The sequence below is a fragment of the Bufo gargarizans genome, chromosome 1 (assembly GCF_014858855.1).
Source record: "Bufo gargarizans isolate SCDJY-AF-19 chromosome 1, ASM1485885v1, whole genome shotgun sequence".
Classification (NCBI taxonomy): domain Eukaryota; kingdom Metazoa; phylum Chordata; class Amphibia; order Anura; family Bufonidae; genus Bufo; species Bufo gargarizans.
Genome location: NC_058080.1, coordinates 558,635,063 through 558,657,863, shown reverse-complemented (window position 1 = coordinate 558,657,863; position 22,801 = coordinate 558,635,063). Strand labels below are relative to the sequence as shown.

Below are 22,801 nucleotides of genomic sequence, written 5' to 3'. Positions count from 1 at the left end.
GGCTATCTAAAATATCTTGGCAACTTAAATGGAATACAGTTTACAGTTAGTGTTTCAATAAAACCGCCATTGGCAGCATATTTTCATTTTTTTACTTTTCCCAATGGGAATAATATTTTCTATAATGTATCAGTTTATTTCATTATCAGCTCACTATTATGGCACCCTGAAGTGGAAAAATGAGAATTCCTGTTAATGATGGTATTTCATATGATACAAAACTGCTATATACAGTACCTGCAGTGGAAATAAAGTTTAAGACAAATGATATTAAAACCTACTGAATCCTATCAAAAGTTGTCTCAGAGGTGATGTACTATTGGACCCGCATTGGGGGTGCTTTTTGGCTATAAATGTCAGAAGTGAATGAACACAGTCATTCAGGAAGACACAGCCAGTGGCATGTTTTAAACTGCACAACAGTTTTGATTTGATGCCACTGTCATCGCCTTAGTAATGTCTCGATGTGTTTTACTGTTTTATTTCCCCCCAGTCTCATTTGATAGGGCTCTTTAGACTGTGTCTGGTGTTTGACATAATAAATAATGGGGACAAACACTCTTGTGAGTTCCATAAAATTAGATTCAATGTCATCATGGGATCTTTTTTAATTTTTTTTTGTAAACACACATAAACTGACGTAATAATTAACACAATTTTTAAATTTTGTCAGAAATAACATTAGAAGAATCAAATCAGTATTATTTACTACGTATATTGATTTCTGAGATATTTTTTTTTTTTTTCAGATTAACAGCTAAAGCTGTTGCAGTGCTCCTGCCGATCCTGGGAAGCTCCTGGATCTTTGGAGTCCTTGCTGTCAATGAACAGTCCATCGTGTTTCAGTATATGTTTGCCATCTTCAACTCTTTGCAGGTAATGTTTGTAGATATGCTATCATACTGAAGTATGGTCTGTTTAAACTATGCATGTAACAAGATAACCTTACAGATGTGTACTATAGTTGCAAGATAAAATAAGTGAACCCTTTTGCATCACCTGGATTTCTGCATTGATTTACTAAAATGTGCTCTAAATATCATCTAAGTCACAATATAGACAAACACAATCTAATTAAACTAATAACACACAAGTTGTATCATTCATGTCTATTGAATATACTGAGTAAACATTCACAGTGCAAGGGAAAAAAGTGAACTTTTGAATTGGTTAATCAGAAGATGCCCCTTTAGCAGCAGTCACCGCCACCATACATTTCCTATAGATACAAATAAGATGTCCACATTGTTGAGGAAACTGTTTGGAACATCCCTGCATGTGTGTTTCAGTCCATCAGTATTTCTGGGATGCCATGCATGCACAGCTCTCTTCAGGTCATGCCACTGAATCTCAATAGGGTTAAGGGCTCTGACTTGGTCATTCCAAAACTAACTTTTTTCTTATTTAAAAGTATTATCCAGTAAAGTACATATTTATGACTTCTCATCAGCATAGGCCATCAGTATAAGATCTGCAGGGGTGCGGGGGAGGGGCATATTCATTATCACAAAGTATAATAACGCATGAGCTGTGCAGTGGTGGATCCAGAGCCTGGTCTCGGGAGGGGCACTTCCAGATTATTTTCTGTCCGCCGCCACAAAACAATGGTGCTTATAGAACAGACTACACAGTGTAGCGGTATACTGTATATTGTGTGGCACAGTGTAGGCTATATGTGTATAACATAAACATATTTCACATGAAAACTTACAATTACTTGGCTTGGCCCTTGGGGATCTCGGACACCACTTCAATACTTTGGCTGGGGGGCTTAATGGAGCTGATGTTGTGTTTTATCCTAATGAGAAAGATTTCATAATAAGGATTTGGAGAAGGGGCAGAGGGATAGCAGAGCAGGGAGAGGCTGGTGCTGCTACAAGGGGGTCATACCATGTGGGAGTAATAAAGCCCACCATAGTGAAATAATTTTCTTTATAATGTGACAGTGCAAAAAATACCCACTTGTAATGCCCCCAGTTGAGCTAATGTCCCCATAGTGCCCCCATAATGTGCCAGTATAAAATACCCCTATATAGTGCCCCCAGTAAATGCCTCCATAGTGCTCCTCTCCCCCCTTCCTCCTAGTGCCCCCCATAATGTACCAGTATAAAATGCCCCAGTAGATGCCTTCAGTGTTCCCCATAATTTGCAAGTATAAAATACCCCTTCTTAGTGCCCCCCGTAGATGACCCCATAGTACTCCTCTCCCCCCTTCCTCATAGTACCCACCATAATGTGTCCCAGTATAAAATTCTACTACGCAGAGCCCCCCATATAAAACACCCCTTCTTTGTGGCCTCAGTAGATGCCCCTATAGTGCCCCCAATAATGTGCCAGTAATAACAGCCCCCCATCATGTGCCAGTAATAACAGCCCCCCATCATGTGCCAGTAATAACAGCCCCTCATCACGTGCCAGTAATAACAGCCCCCATCATGTGCCAGTAATAACAGCCCCCATCATGTGCCAGTAATGCAAACCCCCCCTTGTGCCAGTAATGACAGCCCCCATTATGTGCCAGTAATGACAGCCCCCCATTATGTGCCAGTAATGACAGCCCCCCATTATGTGCCAGTAATGGCAGCCCCCCATTATGTGCCAGTAATGGCAGCCCCCCATTATGTGCCAGTAATGGCATCCCCCCATTATGTGCCAGTAATGACAGCCCCCCATTATGTGCCAGTAATGACAGCCCCCATTATGTGCCAGTAATGACAGCCCCCCATTATGTGCCATTAATGACAGCCCCCCATTATGTGCCAGTAACGACAGCCCCCCCTTGTGCCAGTAATGACAGCCCCCATTATGTGCCAGTAATGACAGCCCCCCATTATGTGCCAGTAATGACAGCCCCCCATTATGTGCCAGTAATGGCAGCCCCCCATTATGTGCCAGTAATGGCATCCCCCCATTATGTGCCAGTAATGACAGCCCCCCATTATGTGCCAGTAATGACAGCCCCCCCATTATGTGCCAGTAGCCAGAGACCCCCGTTATGTGCCAGTAGCCACCAGTATTGTACAAAAAAAAACACTTATACTTACCTCCTTGGCAGCAATGCGATGCAGGCCTCTTCCGGCCTGTGTCCCGCGCTGTATGGCTCAGGCGGTGCGATGACGTCATGGCCTAGTGCCTGCACCCTATCAGAGGAAGGGAAAGGGACATGCCTCTCCCTCCCCTGCCTCAGCACAGTCATCTGTATTGCTGTCCTGAGGACGGCGATACAGATGACTATGGAGATGAACGCTTCCACAATGGAAGCATTCATCTCCCTGTGCCCCGCCGCCACCCCCCCACTTCTGAGCAGCTCGGGGGGTCAATTGCCCCGTTGCCCTCCCTGCGGACGCCCATTGCCGCAGCCTAGTCCTAGACCAGTGATATCACTATTGGTCACATGGCCTAGTTGCAGCTCAGCCCCATTCATGTTAATGAGGCTGAACTGTAATGCCAAGCACTGACACTATACCATGTACAGAGCAGCAGCACCCTGAACCAGCTGATCAGCAGGGATGTTGGGGCTAGGACCCCCACTGATGTGATAATGGTCACCTATCCTGATGATAAGTCATCATTATCTTTTCCAGGATAACCCTTTTAACCATTCACCAAAACACAAATCTTTTTTGTTTTTATCTATTCTTTCTCTTGTGACATCACCCAACATTTCTTCAGCTAGAAGTCATGGACTACTACCCTTACTTTCTCATGTTAACTGTGTTGATATACCTTAGAAGTGCATTGTTCCCTCAATTATTGCAAGATGTCTAGGCCCTGAGGAAGCAAAATAGCCCCAGAGCATGGTATTTCCTTCATGATGCTTAACAGTTGGGATGGGCTTTTGGTGTTGGTATGAAGCTTTCTTTTTCCTCCAAACATAGTATTGTGCCTTTGTGTTAAAAGGGTTGTCTGGGTTCAGGGCTGAACGCGGACATACATTCACTTTCACCCAGGCAGCCCCCCTGACTTGAACATCAGAGCAGTTCATTCTCCGATGCTCTCCTTTGCTCTGCACTAAATTGTGCAGGGCAAAGGCATTTTTTGGAGATCCGGTGATGTACCAGGCTCTCCATTCGTCTGCCAGGAAGCCCTGTGACATCACCGGCACTGATAGGCGGGCTTTAGCGCTGCCCTAGCTAGTAAAGCGACTAGGGCAGCGCTAAAGCACGCCCATCAGAGCCAGTGGCGTCACTGGGCTTCCTGGCAGCCCCATGGAGAGCACGGTACATCACCGGATCTCCAAAAAATGCCTTTGCCCTGCGTGATTTAGTCGCAGGGCAAAGGAGAGCATCGAAGCAGGAACTGCTCCGATGCTCAAGTCAGGGGGCTCCCGGGGTGAAATTATGGGTATATCCGGGTTCAGCTCTGAACCCGGACAACCTCTTTAAATCCTTAGATAATTTGTCTACCTTGGATTGATGTAAATACAGATGATTAACCTTCCGGATCTCCACCGTACATGTACAGCGGAAATATGGTCTTTAAAGATGGTGCCCGCTCACGAGCTAAGGAAGCATCATAAGCGCCGGGTTTCTGCTGTTTTACATAGCAGAGGCCCAGAGATAATGTCTGAGATCGGAGGTAATAGCGATTGTGGACATCTGGCATCTCGGAACGCTAAAACCAGGAGCCATGTGCTTCCCGGCCTGGGCCTGTTCTAGTAATAGTCCCAAGCCTGTACAAGGCTTACAGGATGATTACTAGTATAGTCTAAAGCAGGCCTGTAGGTAGCAGCACTGCATTGGAATACACTGAATTCAGTATTCTATAATGCACATATATGTATTAGAGAATACAAGATGCAATCTAATGATTGCATAGTAAGCTAGGGTGACTTAAAAAAAAATCCAAAAATTTGAATCATAACCCACCTTCCCCTAGAATAATAAAATACATAGAGTTGAAACAAGAAGTTTACATACACTATATCAAAAAACACATACCGTATGCATGTTTACTATAATTATTATTATTTGCCAAATGCCAGAATAATGCGAGAGATAGAATGTTTTAAGGCATTTTTAATACTTTCTGCAAAGTCAAATGTTTATATACAACATTTCATTAATATTTGGTACCATTGCCCTTAAGCTGTATAACTTGGGTCAAACGTTTTGGATATCCTTCCACAAGCTTCTCACAAAAGTTGGTCGGAATTTGGGTCCGTTCCTCCTAACAAAACTGGTGTAACTGAACCATGTTTGTTGGTCGCCTAGTTCACACCTGCCTTTTCAGCTTTGCCTATTCATTTTCAATAGTGAGAGCGGCAGGGGTCATATTTGAATTTGTTATATTTTGCGAATATTTTGTAGACTATTCATTTGTAGACATATTTGCAAATTCGAATATTCGTTATATTGTACATATTTTTACTTGAAAAATCGGCAAGGTAATGATTGTGTAATATGCGAATATTGAGCTATCAATACAGGCAGTGGGTCAAAAACAAATATATAGCACTATATTAAATATATAGTGCTATATATTCGTTTTTTAGAATATTCGTAATATTTTTCCATCTGAAGTTAAGGTTCCTCCCTGCTTAAGTTGTTTGTCAAGCAACTTAAGCAGGGAGGAATCATGACTTCAGATGGAAAAAAATTACGAATATTCTAAAAAATGAATATATAGCACTATATATTTAATCTAGTGCTATATATTTGTTTTTGACCCACGTCTGTATTGATAGCTCAATATTCGCATATTACGCGATAATTACCTTGCCGATTTTTCTAATATATAGCACTATATTCAAAATATTTGCAAACCCTCGAAGTTGCGATAGTCGCAATAAATATTCGTAATTCGAATATTCGTGCTCAACACTAATTTTCAATAGGATTAATATCAGGGCTTTGAGATGCGCACTCCAAAACATTGACTTTGCTATCCTTAAGCCAATTTGTGACCAGTTTGTCAGTATGCTTCGGGTCATTGTCCATTTGGAAGACCCATTTCCGCCCAAGCTTTAAATTCCTGGCTGATGTTGCTTCAGTATTTCCACATAATCGTCTTTCATCATGATGCCATCTATTTTGTGAAGTTCACCAGTCCCTCCTGCAGCAAAAATAAATAAATAAAAAAAACACAACATGATGCCGCCACCCCCGGGTTTCACAGATGGGATGGTGTTCTTAGGCTTCTCCCTTTTTTCTCCAAACGTAACGATTGTCATTATGGCCACACAGTTCAATTTTAGTTTCGTCAGACACAGAACATGTCTCCAAACATGTAGGTCTTTGTTCCTGTGTACATTTGCAAACATTAATCTGGCTTTTTTATGTTTCTTTTGGAGTAACAGCTTCTTCCTGGTAGAGTGGCCTTTCAGCCCATGTTGATACAGTACTCATTTCACTGTGGATTTTGACACAATCTTACCAGTTTCCACCATCATCTTTATAAGGTCTTTTGCTTTTGTTCTTGGGTTTATATGCACATGTCGGACCAAAGCATGTTCATCTCTGGCACACAGAACCCGTCTCCTTTCTGTGCGGTATGATGGCTGGACATTCCCATCTTCTTTGTACTTTCGGATAATTGTTTGTACAGATGAACGAGGCACCTTCAGGTATCTTAAAACTGCACCCAAGGTTGAGCAAGACTTGTGCAAGTCCACAATTCTCTTCCTGGTATCTTGGCTGATGTCTTTAGACTTCCCCATGATGCTACAGAAAAAAAGCTGCGTGTTTCAGGTGTGCATTCAAATACATCCACAGGTAATTAACTCAGATGTTGCCAACTAACCTAACAGAAGGTTCCAAACACATGACATCATCATATGGACACTCCAGAATTGTTTAACAGCATAGTTATAGTTACATAGTTAATATGGTTGAAAAAAGACATAAGTCCATCAAGTTCAACCAAGTTCAATACAACAGCTCTCTGCAAACCAAATAAATTACAAAATTGCAGAGAGCTGTTGCATTGCATGTTTTGTTTTACAGTGTTGTTCTCAGCCATAGCAACGTGCCCCTGCGCATTGGGATGTGCTGACTGACCCCCTTTTTCTTTTCAATTTGTACTGGAGGTGTGGCTGCCTCCTCAGTCATGCACTCCTGACCAGATCGTCTGCCCCATAGGCTGATTTTAATTAGTGTGAGTATATAGCTTAGCCTGCTCTCCCTCACTCACTGGAAGCCATTTGGCACCAGGAGAGAGATAGTTTGTGGACTCTCATTGCAGTCTTTGGTGGCCATTTGGCATCAGAGGAGTGGTGTGGAGTGGGCCCGGCATGCATGTTGGCACCTGCATTTCTTGGATATAATGGAGGCCATTTTGGCACCAAAAATGACAGAAATTAAAGCAGGCCCAGCATGCATTTGGAACCTACACTCGCTGAATTATATGGTAGCCGTCATGGCATATAACAGGTAGAATTTAGTGTTAGGAACCCGTCTTACAGAGATCGCCTTGACATGCGGCAGACGGGCTCAAATAATTTTGTACAAAATGATTTGCCAAGCATCTCTAACTTATTAGTATAGCACTTGCAATTATTATGCAATTTTGTACTTTATTTGGTTTGCAGAGAGCTGCTACATTGCATGTTTTGTTGTAACAGCCCCAGCACCACAGATATCAGCTCCTTTATCTTCTTTTGTATATACAGAGCTAAAAAAAACATTTAATAACTCTGCCTTTTCCTTACCTTCAGTGACTACTCCCCCCCCCCCCCCTCCCTTTACCATTATTTAGTGGACCTTCCTGCTCAGGGGATTTGTTTTGCTCTCTTTTGCTATCTGCTGTTCGTTTTGTATTTTTTCTAATTTTATCTCCTTAGTGTAAGTAAACTTTTGACATTGCAGAAAGTAATAAAAATGCCTTAAAACATTATCTCTTTCATTATTCTGGCATTTAGCAATTATGTTAATCCTAATTGACCAAAAACAGGAAAGGTTTATTCTGATTCCATGTCAGATATTGAGAAAGACATGCATATGTGTCTTTTTATATAGTGTATGTAAACATAATTATGAAAAAGTGGATCAGAATATGACGATAGTATAAAAACGCAAGAAAAACTACATAAATGTGGTATTGCCGTAATCAAACTGACCTAGAGAAAGAAGGCAACAGGTCATTTTTACTAAATAGGGAACACCATAAAAACAAAACCCATAAAACCTTTTGGGAATTGCATTTCTTTTCGAATTCCATCACATTTTTCCAACTTCCCTCTGCATTGTATGCAATATTAAATGGTGTCATTAAAAAGTACAACTTGTCCTGCAAATAACAATCCCTTATAACTTATAATGGCTATGTAAATGACAAAAATAAAAAAGTTATGGCTTCTGGAAGGCAGGGAGTGAAAATATAAATATGCAAAAATGGAAAATTGTCCTGGGCTAAATGGGTTAATAATGCTATTGTTTGCATTTTCCACTGTCATGTGTTTCTTTGAAGCCTTCTGAATTGCATGGTTCACACTCACTAATCTTTCTTGAGAAGTAATGATTTGTTGGTAACTAGTGATGGACGAACATCAGCTTGGAAATTTCGCGAACATGCATTCGCTTTAATGGCAGGCAAACCTGAAAAACCTTCAGGTCATATTTGCAGCCACCAACTACTTACTATAAGCACACAAATAGTCCCACAACATGGACAGTGACATACCAGGGGGGGGAACAATGGTAGAAATTCACACAAAAAATATGTATTTTATTCAAGAGCCATTTTTATGCGTCTTAAAGAGAAACTCTCAAAAATGTGCCCTGCTGGAGCCTAGATAAATTTAATTTTAGTCCACGGGAGAACGGGCCCCAAACATTAGGCTTTCTCCGGACAGAAAAGAACAAGTGACTGGAGGCTGGAGGTATATTAGGCGGTCAATGGATAACAATTTTACTGTAGGCCAGTGGAGTATAGGCCCCAAAAATTATACATTTATCTGACAGAAAAGAACAAGTGATTATGTGGCTGGAGGTATATTAGACGGTAAGTGGATAACAATTTTACTGCAGGCCAGTGGAGTACGGACCCTAATTATGAGGCGTTTATCAGACAGAAAAGAACAAGTGGTTATGTGGCTGGAGGTATACTAGGCGGTCAGGGGATAACAATTTTACTGCAGGCCAGTGGAGTACGGGCCCCAAACATTAGGCATTCACCGGACAGAAAAGAACAAGTGATTATGTGGCTGGAGATATATCAGGCGGTCAGAGGATAACAATTTTACTGTAGGCCAGTGGAGTACAAGCCCCAAAAATTATGCATTCACCTGACAGAAAAGAGCAAGTGATGATGTGGCTGGAGGTACAATAGGCGGTCACTGGCTAAAAATTTTACTGTAGGCCAGTACAGGCCCCAAAAATTAGGCATTCACTTGACAGAAAAGGCCTTTTATGCCGCTGTATATACATATACAAGGACCATTCTTTGTTCTGGGTGGAGGCGGATATGTGTTGGCTGACATGAGCAAATTCAATTACACGTGGTCGTCACATGTGTTGAATTCCTCCGAGATCCATACCTCATTTATTTTTAGAAATGTGAAGTAGTCCACACTATCGTGAGCTAAGCGAGTGTGCTTATCAGTGACGATCCCCCCTGCTGCGCTGAACATCCTTTTGGACAGGACACTCGACGAGGGGCAAGCCAAGAGTTCCATGGCAAATTGTGCCAGCTCTGGCGCAGGTCAAGCCTGCACACTCAGTAGTCCAGGGGTTCCTTACTTCTCAGAGTGTCCACATCGGCTGTTAACCGATGTAGTCGGACACCTGTCGGTCTAGGCGTCCCCTGAGGCTGGATCAGGAGGGCGGCTCTTGATGGGTTGGCTGCAAGAATGATCTAATATCCGAAGTGATCAAGACATCTTCCAACTGCCCTCTTCTTGCAGGCTCAGTAGGATTGGTACCTGCACCTGTTTAGCTGTGGGTGGAATTTCCTCTGCCAGCGCCCACAACAGCTGAATGCAGCATCTCTTGCAGCAAGGCCTTGAAATGCTGCATTTTGAAAGCCCTCTGTGATACTGGTAACATGTCCAACATTTTTTGTTTGTACTTGGGGTCTAAGTACGTTGCCACCCAGTACTGGTCCTTGCTTTTTATATGGGGGTCCCTCTTCAAACACTGGAGCATGAAGACCCCATTTGCACTAAATTGGAAGCGGTGGAGATCCCTAGCTCCTGCTTATCACCCAGGAGAATGTCGTCCTCGATGTCCCCCCCCCAGCCACGGGAATTCATTCTGCATTGCGACTTCCTCATCTTCCAGCTCCTGCTCCTCGACGGCTTGATCAATGACCGATGCAATGCGAGCTCCAGAAAGAAGGAGTAAGGTACTATGTCACTGATGGTGCCTTGGCTGTGACTGACCAGTGATCTCATCAAATGGCCCCAGAAGACTTCATGTGTCACTGGTGCGGTGAAAAGAAACCAAGCTCCCCAGAACTTGTCCTGCTGCAGAGTTTGTACAGTTAGTCGTTAATGGCACGTTGCTGCTGGAGCAGCCTATCAAGCATATACAAGGTGTCGTTTCAGCGTGTCAGGCTGTCACAAATCAGTCGTCTGACGGGCAGGTGGTGTTGCCGCTGAACGTCAATAAGGCAAGCCATCGCTGTGTAAAATCTTCTGAAATGGACAGAGATTTTTCTGGCCTGTCACAAGATGTACTGGACCATGCGGTATTTGGCAATGAATCACTGCATGACTATGTGCAGGATGTGTGCCACTCACGACACGTGTGTCATTTTGCCCTGCTTCAGCACGCTCAGCAGCTTGGCACCGTTGTCGCACACCACTTTACCAACTTTCAAATTGAGCGGGGTTAGCCACTGATCGGCTTTTGACCGCAGAGCTGAAATCAGTGCAGGACCGGTGTGGCTCTTGGATTCCAGGCACAACAGCCGCAGCACAGCATGGCAACATCTCACCTGGCACGTCGAATAGGTTCTGGGAAGCTTGAGAAGTTCAGCGGAAGAGGCGGTAGCAATGGAAAAGGAGGAGACAGCTATGGAAGAGACGGAGGATAGATTAGGATAAGGAGAAGAAGAGGCAGTCTTGCATGCAATCCGTGGGGGTAAAACCAAATCCACATGGGTGCCATGGGTTACATGCTTGATGGCCGTCAGAAGGTTCACCCAGTGGGCAGCAAAAGTTATGTACCTTCCCTGCCCGTGTTTGCTAGACCAGATGTATCTTGGCACCGACACTGTGTGCCAGAGATCTATTCACTTGCCGCCCTTGAACGTGGCCATATAGTTCTTGAATGCCTTTCTGGGAGAAATATTTCCTTCCGGGGACCTTTTATTGCTGCCACTGGGCTGGGTGATGGAAGGCCAGGTGCCTTCATAAGGTGGTTGTCCCTAGGTCAGTGTTGGGCTTACCGCGACTTATGCGTTGACAGCACACGCTGCAGATAGCAACATTATTGTCAGCAGATGAACTGTTAAAAAAAGCCCACACTGCAGAGCCATTTGCCGGCATCCTGGGGGCGCAGGGTGTGACCGTACATGGTGGATGGCTTGATCCAGAAACATTTGCAGTCTGCTTTTATGCCTCCTGTGCACTGCGAGTTCTGCCTGCTTCTCCTCCCATCTGCTGCTCTGTCTCTCTCTCTGAACTCCCTCCTCTTCCTCTCTTGTGGGCACCAACGTGACATCCATCGACACGTCATCATCGTCACCTTCACCACCACTGACATTAGAGATCTCGGAGTAGGCAGCAACAGCGGGGACCACCCTCCTTGGGCTGATCTGGGTACTCTCATTATATCATAATTACCCTGTGCCAAATTCCCTAGAGAAGAGCAGTATTTGTGGAAGCAGTTATATTGCAGGCCTCAATCAATATTTGGCTGAAGCCGGTATATCGCACCCCTCATTCAGTATTTTGTGGAAACAGGTATATAGAACACTTGAATCAATATTTGGTGGAAGCAGGTATATCGCACCCCTCAATCAATATTTTGTGGAAGCCTGTGTATGGCAGGCCTCAATCAATATTTGGTGGAAGTAGGTATATCGCACCCCTCAATCAGTATTTTGTGATAGCCTGTCTATGGCAGGCCACAATTAATTTTTGGTGGAAGCAGGTATATCACACCCATTAATCAGTATTTTGTGGAAGCAGGTATATCGCACCCCTCAATCATTATTTTGTAGAAACAGGTATATAGAATCCCTTAATCAGTATTTTGTAGAAGCCGGTATATCGCACTCCTCAATCAGTATTTTGTGGAAACAGGTATATAGAACCTCTGAATCAATATTTGGTGGAAGCAGATATATCACACCCTTCAATCAGTTTTTTGTGGAAGCCGGTGTATCGCAGGCCTCAATCAATATTTGGTGGAAGCAGGTATATCGCACCCCTCAATCAGTATTTGTGGAAGCAGGTATATCAAATCCTTTAATCAGTATTTGGTGGAAGCAGGTATATTGCACACCTCAATCAGTATTTTGTGGAAGCAAGTATATAGAACCTCTTAATCAGTATTTTGTAGAAGCAGGTATATCCCACCCCTCAATTAGTATTTTGTGGAAACAGGTATATAGAACACCTGAATCAATATTTGGTGGAAGCAGGTATATCGCACCCCTCAATCAGTATTTGTGGAAGCAGGTATTTCAAATCCTTTAATCAGTATTTTGCGGAAGCAATTATATCGCACCCCTCAATTAGTATTTTGTGGAAGCAGGTATATCGCACACCTCAATCAGTTTTTGTTGAAGCAGGCATATATAACTCCTTAATCAGTATTTTGTAGAAGTAGGAATATCGCACCTCTCAATCAGTATTTTGTGGAAACAGGTATATAGAACACCTGAATTAATATTTTGTGGTAACAGGTATATCGCAACCCTCAATCTGTATTTTGTGGAAGCAGGTATATCAAACCCCTTAATCAGTATTTTTTTTAAAGCCGGTGTATCGTAGGCCTCCATCAATATTTGGTGGAAGCAGGTATATCGCACCCCTCAATCAGTATTTTGTGGAAATCGGTGTATCGCAGGCCTAAATCAATATTTGGCGGAAGCAGGTATATCGCACCCCTCAATCAGTATTTTGTGGAAGTCTGTGTATCGCAGGCCTCAATCAATATTTGGTAGAAGCAGGTATATTGCACCCCACAATCATATTTTGTGGAAGCAGTTATATAGAACCCCTTAATCAGTATTTTGTGGAAGCAGGTATATCGCACCCTCAATCAGATTTTTTTGGGGCAACAGGAATATCACACTCATTGCAAATAGTTGTTTCAATAATGCTTGTCCCTCTATATAACTGCGATATCGCAGTAGAACCGCACGCAACTGCTGCACAATACAAATGCCCTATAATATACTTTCTATATTGGAAAGTATATTATAGGTGTAATCTACCCCTCAATCAGTTTTTTGGGGGCAACAGTTGTATCACACCATTTGCAATTAGTTATTCTAATAGCGTTTGTCCCTCTATATAGCTGCGTTATCGCAGCAGAACCGCACACAACTGCTGCACAATACAAATGCACTATAATATACTTTCTATGCTATAAAGTTTATTATAAGTATATCACACCCCTCAGTATATCACTCCTGTCAATAGCACACCCATACCAGTCCTTAAAAGGACTTTTATGCATTAGTAGCTAGCGTTTGGTGTCCCTAACAGTCTGTCCCTGCTGTCCCTGCTCCACAAAGCAACCTCTCACTACACTGGCAAAACAAAGAATGTAAATTGGCTGCCAGATCGGGTTCTGCTATAGGGTGGGGGTGTCCATGTGCTGAAATGTCTCAATTTGCTGTCCTATCCCACCTGACGGATGTGTCATGGGTCAGAGTTCAGCGCAATGCAAAAGAATATGGCGCATGTGAACATCGCCATATGTTTGCAGGTTCGGCGAATCGCTGACGAGCAAAGTTTGCCACAAAACAACCGCCGGGCGAACCGCAAGGCCATCTCTATTGGTAACCAGCCTTTATTTAATGGAGAAAACATATTTGAAATGAACACTTCCAATCTTCATCTCTTTTTGCATTTTAACTTTTGAAGAAGTCATTAACACTGAGGTTGACATTTTTTGTGAGCTTTGAATGTTTAATATGCTCAGTAAAAGACATGAACAGTACAACTGTTGTGTTATTAATTTCATTAGACTATGTTTCTTTGTAATTGAGACTTAACAGTTTAACAATAATCAATGCAGAAATCTAGGTGATTCCAAAGGGTTCACTTACACTGTAAAAAAACAAACAAAAAAAAAACAAAACATAAAACTGTCTGAATTTCATCATTTTTCCATTATTACACTATTTGGAATTTTTTCCAGCTTTCGACTAAATTGTATGTTATAGTAAATGTTGCTATTAAAAAGTACAACTGGTCCCACAAAACAAAAGCTCTCATGTGGCAATGTAAAATGAAAAATTGCAAAGTCATGGCTTTGGTAAGGCAGAGTGTACAAAACAAAACTGTAAAAACAGAAAATCACAAGGTACTGAAAGGGTTAAACCCCATTTACCCTGATAAGGAACAGAAGCTTCCTAATATGAAAAAGCATAACACATGTGACGGCACATCGAGGGACATTTATCAAGACTGATGTTCCCATAAGCCAATCATGATCCCTGTGCACTGGAGTGAGATGCACCTAATATATTAAGAGACAGATGCCTCTCATTAAATAGGGTACATCTCTGGCCGTCCATCCACCAGAAGTCTATAGTTCAGGTATGACTGTATGCCAGTTTCTAGTGTATATTATAGTAAATGCAGTAGGCTGTGCTCTCCTGCTAAGCCCTATCCCTTTCTCACCACTTTAGAAAACACCTGCCTGAAACTTTTGCACAATACTTTACTTTTTTCAATACGATACAGTGCAACATTGCCTATTGTGATCAGCAAGAGTCCAGTTCTTATTTGTATTGTGCAGTTTGACAGACTAAAGTAAATCATTGCCAAGTTGCTAAGGGCAAAACATGATTTCTTCATTATAAAGAACTCTTACTGTTACACACAGTTTGAACAGTTTTAACATGAGGTCTGTATTGGCAAAATCTTTCAGCTAGTGCAACCATTGTAATTTTTCTTGTTGTTTTAGGGATTTTTCATCTTCTTATTCCATTGCCTTCTCAATTCAGAGGTAAGTTTAATACCTTTAATATTTTTTTTCATTGTCACATTAACTTATAAAATCCTCATTACTGTTGGAACATCAATGGTCATAAAAAGTAGTGAGATGTATATCTTAATATCATGACTTTTCTGCGACTGGACAAGTAGGTACAAACACTACAAACTATCTCCTTGCTTCCTTAAAATTGCATATCATTAACAGCCGCTGAAAATGAAAACTATTATTTCTTTTACATATAGTTCTCTAAAGCGATTCTGATCCTACTTTCCTTTCTTTGCAGAAAATTTATAGCACTTACATAAATATTCAATTTGTTATAATGCCAAGATTATGGGTCACACGAGATCTCTAGGGACATGATAAGAGTTTAGCCTAGATTAATTCAGATGTCACATTTTTTTGTTAACTGTTCTAAGTACAGTACTATCCAATCTGTTTTTGTCAAATGAATTGGATAGGATTAAAGAATATTCTTCTTTGAGTTTTTTGTCATTGTAACTATTTCATATGTTTGATGGGCTTGTTTTGTACACAATACTTAATCATTCTGGGTGCCTATGGAAGGTATTTTACTTGCTTTGCTAAAAAGTCTTTAGAACTTGAGATACCTTTATTGTGGCAATACTCTTTAGAGAGGAGTTTCTTGATTATGAAAATTTTTTTTTTTATTCAGCAATTTTTTAATCTGATACATGTTTAAAGGGAACCTGTCACCTGGATTTTGGGTATAGAGCTGAGGACATGGGTTGCTAGATGGCCGCTAGCACATCCGCAATACCCAGTCCCCGTAGCTCTGTGTGCTTTTATTGTGTAAAAAAACTGATTAGATACATATGCAAATTAACCTGAGATGAGTCCTGTACATGAGATGAGTCAGGGACAGGACTCATCTCAGGGTAATTTACATATGTATCAAATCGTTTTTTTTTACACAATAAAAGCACACAGAGCTATGGGGACTGGGTATTGCGGATGTGCTAGCGGCCATCTAGCAGCCCATGTCCTCAGCTCTATACCCAAAATCCCGGTGATAGGTTCCCTTTAAATCCAAGCTGGCACATGGTTAGCCAAGTAAAAATGTTCAATATTGTTGGTTTAGTTGAGCATAAGTTGCACTTACAGCTGTGCTGGGCTACATACATTTGATGGTATCAAAATATAAAAGATACTGTATGTAGAATTTAGTGAATATTCAGTTTTTATGTTAATAATTATAATTTAGTGCAACTTTTTTTCATCGGTGCCATAATTACCACAACATAGTCTATCCTAATTTTGTCAAAGGAAGATGTGCTTTATCTAACTGGATTGTATGTAGTGTTGATCGCAAATTTGTATCGGGAATATTGCCACTTCGAGAATATCTAGAATATAGTGCTATATCTTTGTAATCGTGAATATTCTAGATTTTTTTTCATCAGTACCCATGATCTCTCACTGCTTATTGCTTGTGGGCCAATGAGAAGGCTGCAATATCTTAGACTTTAGGAGTAGTGTTGATCGCAAATTTTCGTATTGCAAATTTTTATTGTGAATTTTCCATTTGCTGATTTTCGCAATCAAGAAAATAATGACTGGAGATCATGAATTCTCAAATTTGCAAATATATGACGAATATTCGCCCAAATATTTGTGAAATATCGTAAATTTTAATATTGCCCCTGCCGCTCATCACTGATTGTAAGTTTTTGTAGACAGGGTCCTCTTTCACTCTGTATAGACAGTCACTCAGATAGTTATTGTTTGTCTCTTGCCTGGACTACTACAACATCCTCCTTTGTGTCTTCCCATACAGCATTCTCGCTCTCCTCCAATCTTCGCTGCCCGGTTAATCCACCTCTCCCCTCATTTCTCCTCTGCCTTCCCCCTCTGCCAATCCCTTCACTGACTGCCCAGCGAATTCAGTTTAAAATACTTACAACTACATGTAAGGCCATCCCCAACCTGACTCTTCCTTATATCTCTGACCTGCTTTCTTGATACATCCCCACACGTAATCTCAGATCCTGACAGGACCTTCTCCTCATCTTTTCTTCACACAATTGACTACAAGATTTCTCACATGCCTCTCCCCTACTCTGGAACTAACTACCCAATGCATCAGATTGTCCCCTAACATCCAAACCTTCAAGAGTACCCTAAACACCCATCTTTTAAGGAAAGCCTACCACTTGCAATAGCATGCTGCTACTACGCAGCCACTTGAGCAGCCTATAACCTCACGTACTGTGTTCTCCCCTCTCCTTGTAGATTGTAAGCTCTTGTGGGCAGGGTCCTCTGTACCAGTCTGCTAATAGTTTCTGTTTATTGTATTTTCATATATGTAACCCTGGCTGGATGTACAGCGCCATGGAAGTAATGGTGATGTAAAATAAATAATAATAATAACAATAACACAATTTCTGGCTATTAAATCAATTGTATTTGGCATTTCTTAGAGGTTTTCCTCTGTGCATGCTGAGTATTTAGTTTGCAGTTCCCCTATATATAGTGGGTGGAGACTAGCTGCCAGCAACTGCACACAGAAAATAGAGGAAAATCTGCTTTGTAATCTTACTCAGAGACAAGCTCAGAATCGTGGAGGACATTACAGAGAGGTACTGACCTATAAGGTTGCAAATTAAGTACTTAGGCTGAGATATAATCTTCCTGTTTAGTATTTTAGTCTCTGTGTGTGTGTCATTAAACTCATGCTCACTCCTCCCCCTCCCCTCTCCATAGACTTGTTTTGTCATGTGTAATGATACCTAAGCAGAGCTTCTCCCATACTAGCCAGGTTTTAGAACTTTTTCCAAATTGAAAAGCAATTAGTAAGTGTGTGTGTATGTGTATAGGGGAGATAACTAGACATTTCTAACTGATAAGACATATTACAACATTTCTTGTGGTCGCTTATACTATCGATTTATGCAAAGTCGTGTCAATAGTTAACATTTAACCTTGTACTGTACCAGTGTCATTAAAGTATAAATAATATATGTTTTTTTTTAAGGTGAGAGCAGCTTTTAAGCACAAAACAAAGGTGTGGTCCCTGACTAGTAGTTCTATTCGCAACATCAATGTAAAGCCTTTCAACTCTGATGTAGTAAGTACAAATATTAGATCTCATTAGATTCGCTGATAGAATTGATATTGTTTTGATATTGTTTTTTGTTTAGAAGCTTCCAAATATACACAGAAATATAATTTCAACTAAATGAAAACATAATAGAAAAGAGCAAATAATACATTTGGACATTTCTATCAGTGTCATAGCAACGAGAAGAGAATGTACTATACATATCAGTAATTGTTCTAATCACAGTGAAATAGGTTTTCAAGGATTGAAGAGCCTGTAATATTTGGCATGCAGGCTTACAGCAATAATGACTTTAAAAAATATGTGAATAAAGAGAAACCTTCTGTGAGTACTGGAAAAGCGAGCAAATACCATATTATAATATCTGAACAAAAGCAAAATGTGGAGATGTATTAAGTTGTTCACCATGTTACTGAGCCTAACATTTTTAAAACATTTTATGACATATAGACAAAATAGCTTAGTACAATGTTAGCCAGAAAAATTGTATGTGATGTTAAATACCTTGGTCTTTTTTTAACACAAAAGTATTGTAGCAGTGGACCTTATATCACTGCTACAATACCGGTACTTTTGTCTTTCTTTTTAACACAAAAGTATTTAATATCACATAAAAACACTCTATGACATGAATGTGATATGCACTGGGAAAGCTCAATGCCGAATCTACAGTAGACATAAGCCCTCATTAAGCCAACAGAGGCCAGAAGAATGTCCTTTTTGTCCTCTGTCAGGCTGCTATATGACATAATACCCTTCTTTACTGTACAGAAAAACGTACTTGACTACTCTTTTAGGAATCCAGTAAAAAGATGTATACCTTTTTTCCCCCATGGACATTTGTGGGCAATGTATGCCACTTTACCTATACAGTGGCATTGGTTGAAGATTTCCATTTCGAGGCATACACTGGGAAATGCTCCAGAGTTGTATATTTTCTGACAGAAAGCTTGAATGCAGTCTGAATAGAGCCTTACATAAACCATACTTTAACGTTAAGTAAATAATTCAGAACTGTAAACTACTGCTACAAACAGCACAATTTCTTCTTTTATCATCAATAGTGAATCATATATTGTTCATTTATAATTAAAATTTATCACAGAATGTGAACTTTAAAAAGTAATAATTGGCATCCTATGGACTTTTGTTTATGCCTTCCAGATGAATGGGAATCGAGCCAATACGTCTCCTACCAAGATGAATACGTGGGACAAAAGCAGCAATTCAGCCAACAGAATTGACTTGTCTGCTGTCTGATTATAAGAGGGTTTTACTACCAATAAAAAAAAAAATCACTGGAGGCCTTTTTGTACATAAGTTTGTCTTTCCCTAATTCAACTGAAGGTGCCTTATCTTTAATAATACTAGGATATTTCCACCATGTTTACTACAGGGAAGGTTTTGCTTTTTCAGCCTGAAGAAACCAATTTGTCTTCAAGCACACGACTACAAAGAAACAACTCCAAAAAAAAGTGCTGCAAGTGCCAAGATGCCTTAGAGACCATCTTCTGCTAAGTATCTAGAAAGCATCAAGGAAAAAAGTAATGTTATACCGTGCAATAGACTGCATTACTAAACTGATCACTACAGGATTATTGTGTGACAGTAAAAGACAAAAAAATCCATCACACAAAACAGTTTTTAGAGACTTTACAATGAAAGCCTTTTATCTGCACACTGCTGACCTTCTTCTTGTCCAGCTTTATTTATGAAACACGTATTGGTGGACAGGTAACACAATAAGCTAAATTGTAACGTGAATAGATATATTAATTGGTTACTTAATTGCTGTGAATAAGATGGCACCTTGACCTTGGTAGTCAACTTTAACACCTCTGGTGATGTTGTCTTACTGAAATAGAAGACCTCTTACTTGCTGTTCTCTGATATGTCCTCTCCATATAATTATAGGTCTGGTAAAGGATGTGTGATAGTACTGCTGGTTCGCTTTGTATTGGAGGAAAATTCTATAATGATTAGCCCCCAAACCAACCAAACATTTTATGCACATTGTTAAACTTTTGTGATAGTTTCTAGTATTGTCTGCTTAAAGAGAAGATTTCAAGAAAAGAACATCATGAACATCAGTTTTTACAGTAAGGTCTGATTCACATGACAGTAATTTCCATTCATGAGCTGTCCTGACTGCTTCTGAGACTCATTGATTTAAATGAATGGTGGTCCAGAAAAAAGAGATAGACCTAGACCTTGTACGGACATCTATATAAATACATTCTTTGTGGGTGGAAATCATTATAGTTGCCTGAATCAGACCTAAATCCAAAGGAATGTCAAATAATCTATTAGGGAATTCTGAATTAATCAAGGTGTGGGGGCCACAAGGATAATGTCTCTCTGTCCTAAAATACCTGGTATGTTTTTGCATCATCAATTGATTTTGATGGGTGTCATCATGGCATGTAATGTTCATGTTCTTGTGATGTGCTACAGAGAACCTAGATGATTGCTCCTGGGATCCCACAATTACCACCTTTCTAGCAAAATGAGATTGTCCAAAGCAGACAAACCCTTCAACGTGCATTTCGTTTTAAACTCCTGGCCCCCAAGAAAACATCTATATTTGGCACATGTTACCATATGTGGTGTAATCATGGATTTATGAATCATGGGACACTACATTTACATGGAATAATATAGCAACATCTAAAATTCTTTCCACACTCACATTGCCCTTGTACCAGGAATGAATAAAGAAAAATAGTAGAATCTGTCTTACAGTGCACCCCTGATTTTGGCTTCTAACGCTGCAAAGAGAAACCTGACCGTGTGGACATACACTTATGGTGGCTCAGTGGGCCCCTGTATTATCTAAAGCTGCTGTTCTGCTTTCTATTTTCGGGCAATAATGTAGATCAAAGGCAAATCAATGATCCTTTCTAAGGCTATGTTCGGGTGCCTCTGATGGGTGGCATCGATCACCCATAGGTTTTAACCATAACAATTTATGTGTTTTAAACATATGTTTTTTCCTGGGTGCCATTAACACAGTCATGCTATGTCATGCTGTACCACAGTCATGTTACAGTCATGCTGTACTATGCCATGCTGTACTGTTTTTATGCAGTATACTGGCATTTACGACCAGACAGAGGCTAAAAAGGCACTCTTTTGGCTCACATCTAGCGAAATTAACCCTATAGACACATTTAGCGTGTTCCTCAGGAGCTTTCCCAGGGTACGTACTAAATAGGCATCATCAACGTGATGTGAACACACTCTAGTCTGAGTTACATTTTGTTTTCTACGATAGATATTCATTAGAGCTAGGTGACTATACTGAAAATAACATTTCTTATTGACAGAGTCTCAGTTATGACCAGCATTTCCTAGTAAAATATTTCCATCCTAAGTTTTAACTATCTCATTAAAAACAATTTTCTCTCTGTGGGACTAATAGAGAAGTTTTATAGTAACGTAATGCTATCCAATTCTAGATCACAAATGATTTGTCACGTTATAAAAGCTAGTCGCAAATTCTGTCAGTAGGATAAATTAAAATTCTATGCTGGTTATATTATTTTAAAAACTGTTAGAGTATGGAGTTGCAGTTTGGATGTTTTTACTTTTTGCTTAAAAACGGGAAAATATCCTGTAATGGCCTGATAAACATTGCTATAGTTGCAATCATCCATTCCTATTCAAGCAGACATCCATGTACTGATGCTTCTAGCATTCCATTAGTCCTAAGTAACAAAAAAAAAGCTCTTTTAGTATGACTGTATCGTAATTTATGGTGAAACCAAGGTACATTAGCATTTTGGACTGAAGATCCATTTATAATAATTTAAGGCAAGCAATTTTCTGACAGCCATACTGCTGATCCAAGACCTTGAATATTTGTATGACAAATGACATCAAAATTCAGGATTGCTTGTAGCAGAACCAAATATATTGTACCTTCCATTTCCGTGATGTATCATTGATATCACCAGCTATTTTTATAATGTCTTTAAATTATGAGCTAAGAAGGGTGATGAAAGCTTATAGAGCATACATGTATCTGAAAATGTACATTTATACATCATAATGGATCATATTTTACTGCCATGTTACATTTACAGTACTTATAGGGGAAATGAAACAAATTAAAGCAAGCGTTCATCATTTGTAAACTTTTACTTGTATATTAGGCACCTACATTTGCCATTATAAGTGGAAGCAACATAATGGGGTTGTTTCACCTCAGCAAATGGAATTTATCATGTAGACAAAATTAATACAAGGCACTTATTAATGTATTTTGATTGTCCATATTGCTTCCTTTGCTGGCTGGATTCATTTTTCCATCACATTATACACGGTTTGTATCCAGGGGTTATGACCACTCTGCAGTTCAGCAGAGATGGTCGTGTTTGCACACCATGGGAAAAAAAGTGCCAGCCTATGTGCACTCTCACGGTCTCGGCCATCAGAGAGGATGGAGCTTTTTCCTTTAGTGTGCAAGCACGACCACCACTGCTGGACTGCATGGTGGTCCTAACCCTTGGATAGGAGCAGTGTATAATGCTATGGAAAAACAGATCAAGCCAGCAAAGGCGGTAATATGGACAATTACAATACTGCACATTAGTAACTGCCTTGTATTAATGTTGTCTACATGATGAATGGAATTTGCTGAAGTGAGTCAACCCCT

The 22,801-nt window shown here is 40.4% G+C and overlaps 1 protein-coding gene across 2 annotated transcripts in view; it reads left to right on the top strand.

Annotated features, from left to right (window-relative positions):
• ADGRD1 (adhesion G protein-coupled receptor D1) overlaps positions 1 to 22,445 on the top strand; it is a 909,072-nt gene extending 886,627 nt beyond the window's left edge. For both annotated transcript variants that reach the window (XM_044275622.1, XM_044275624.1), the window contains 4 exons: positions 750 to 876; positions 15,030 to 15,071; positions 18,058 to 18,150; positions 19,309 to 22,445. In XM_044275622.1, coding sequence (XP_044131557.1) covers positions 750 to 876; positions 15,030 to 15,071; positions 18,058 to 18,150; positions 19,309 to 19,404 — 358 coding nt within the window. In that variant the 3' untranslated portion in view covers positions 19,405 to 22,445. The remainder of the gene's footprint in view (positions 1 to 749; positions 877 to 15,029; positions 15,072 to 18,057; positions 18,151 to 19,308) is intronic.
• The last annotated feature ends 356 nt before the right edge of the window (positions 22,446 to 22,801 follow it).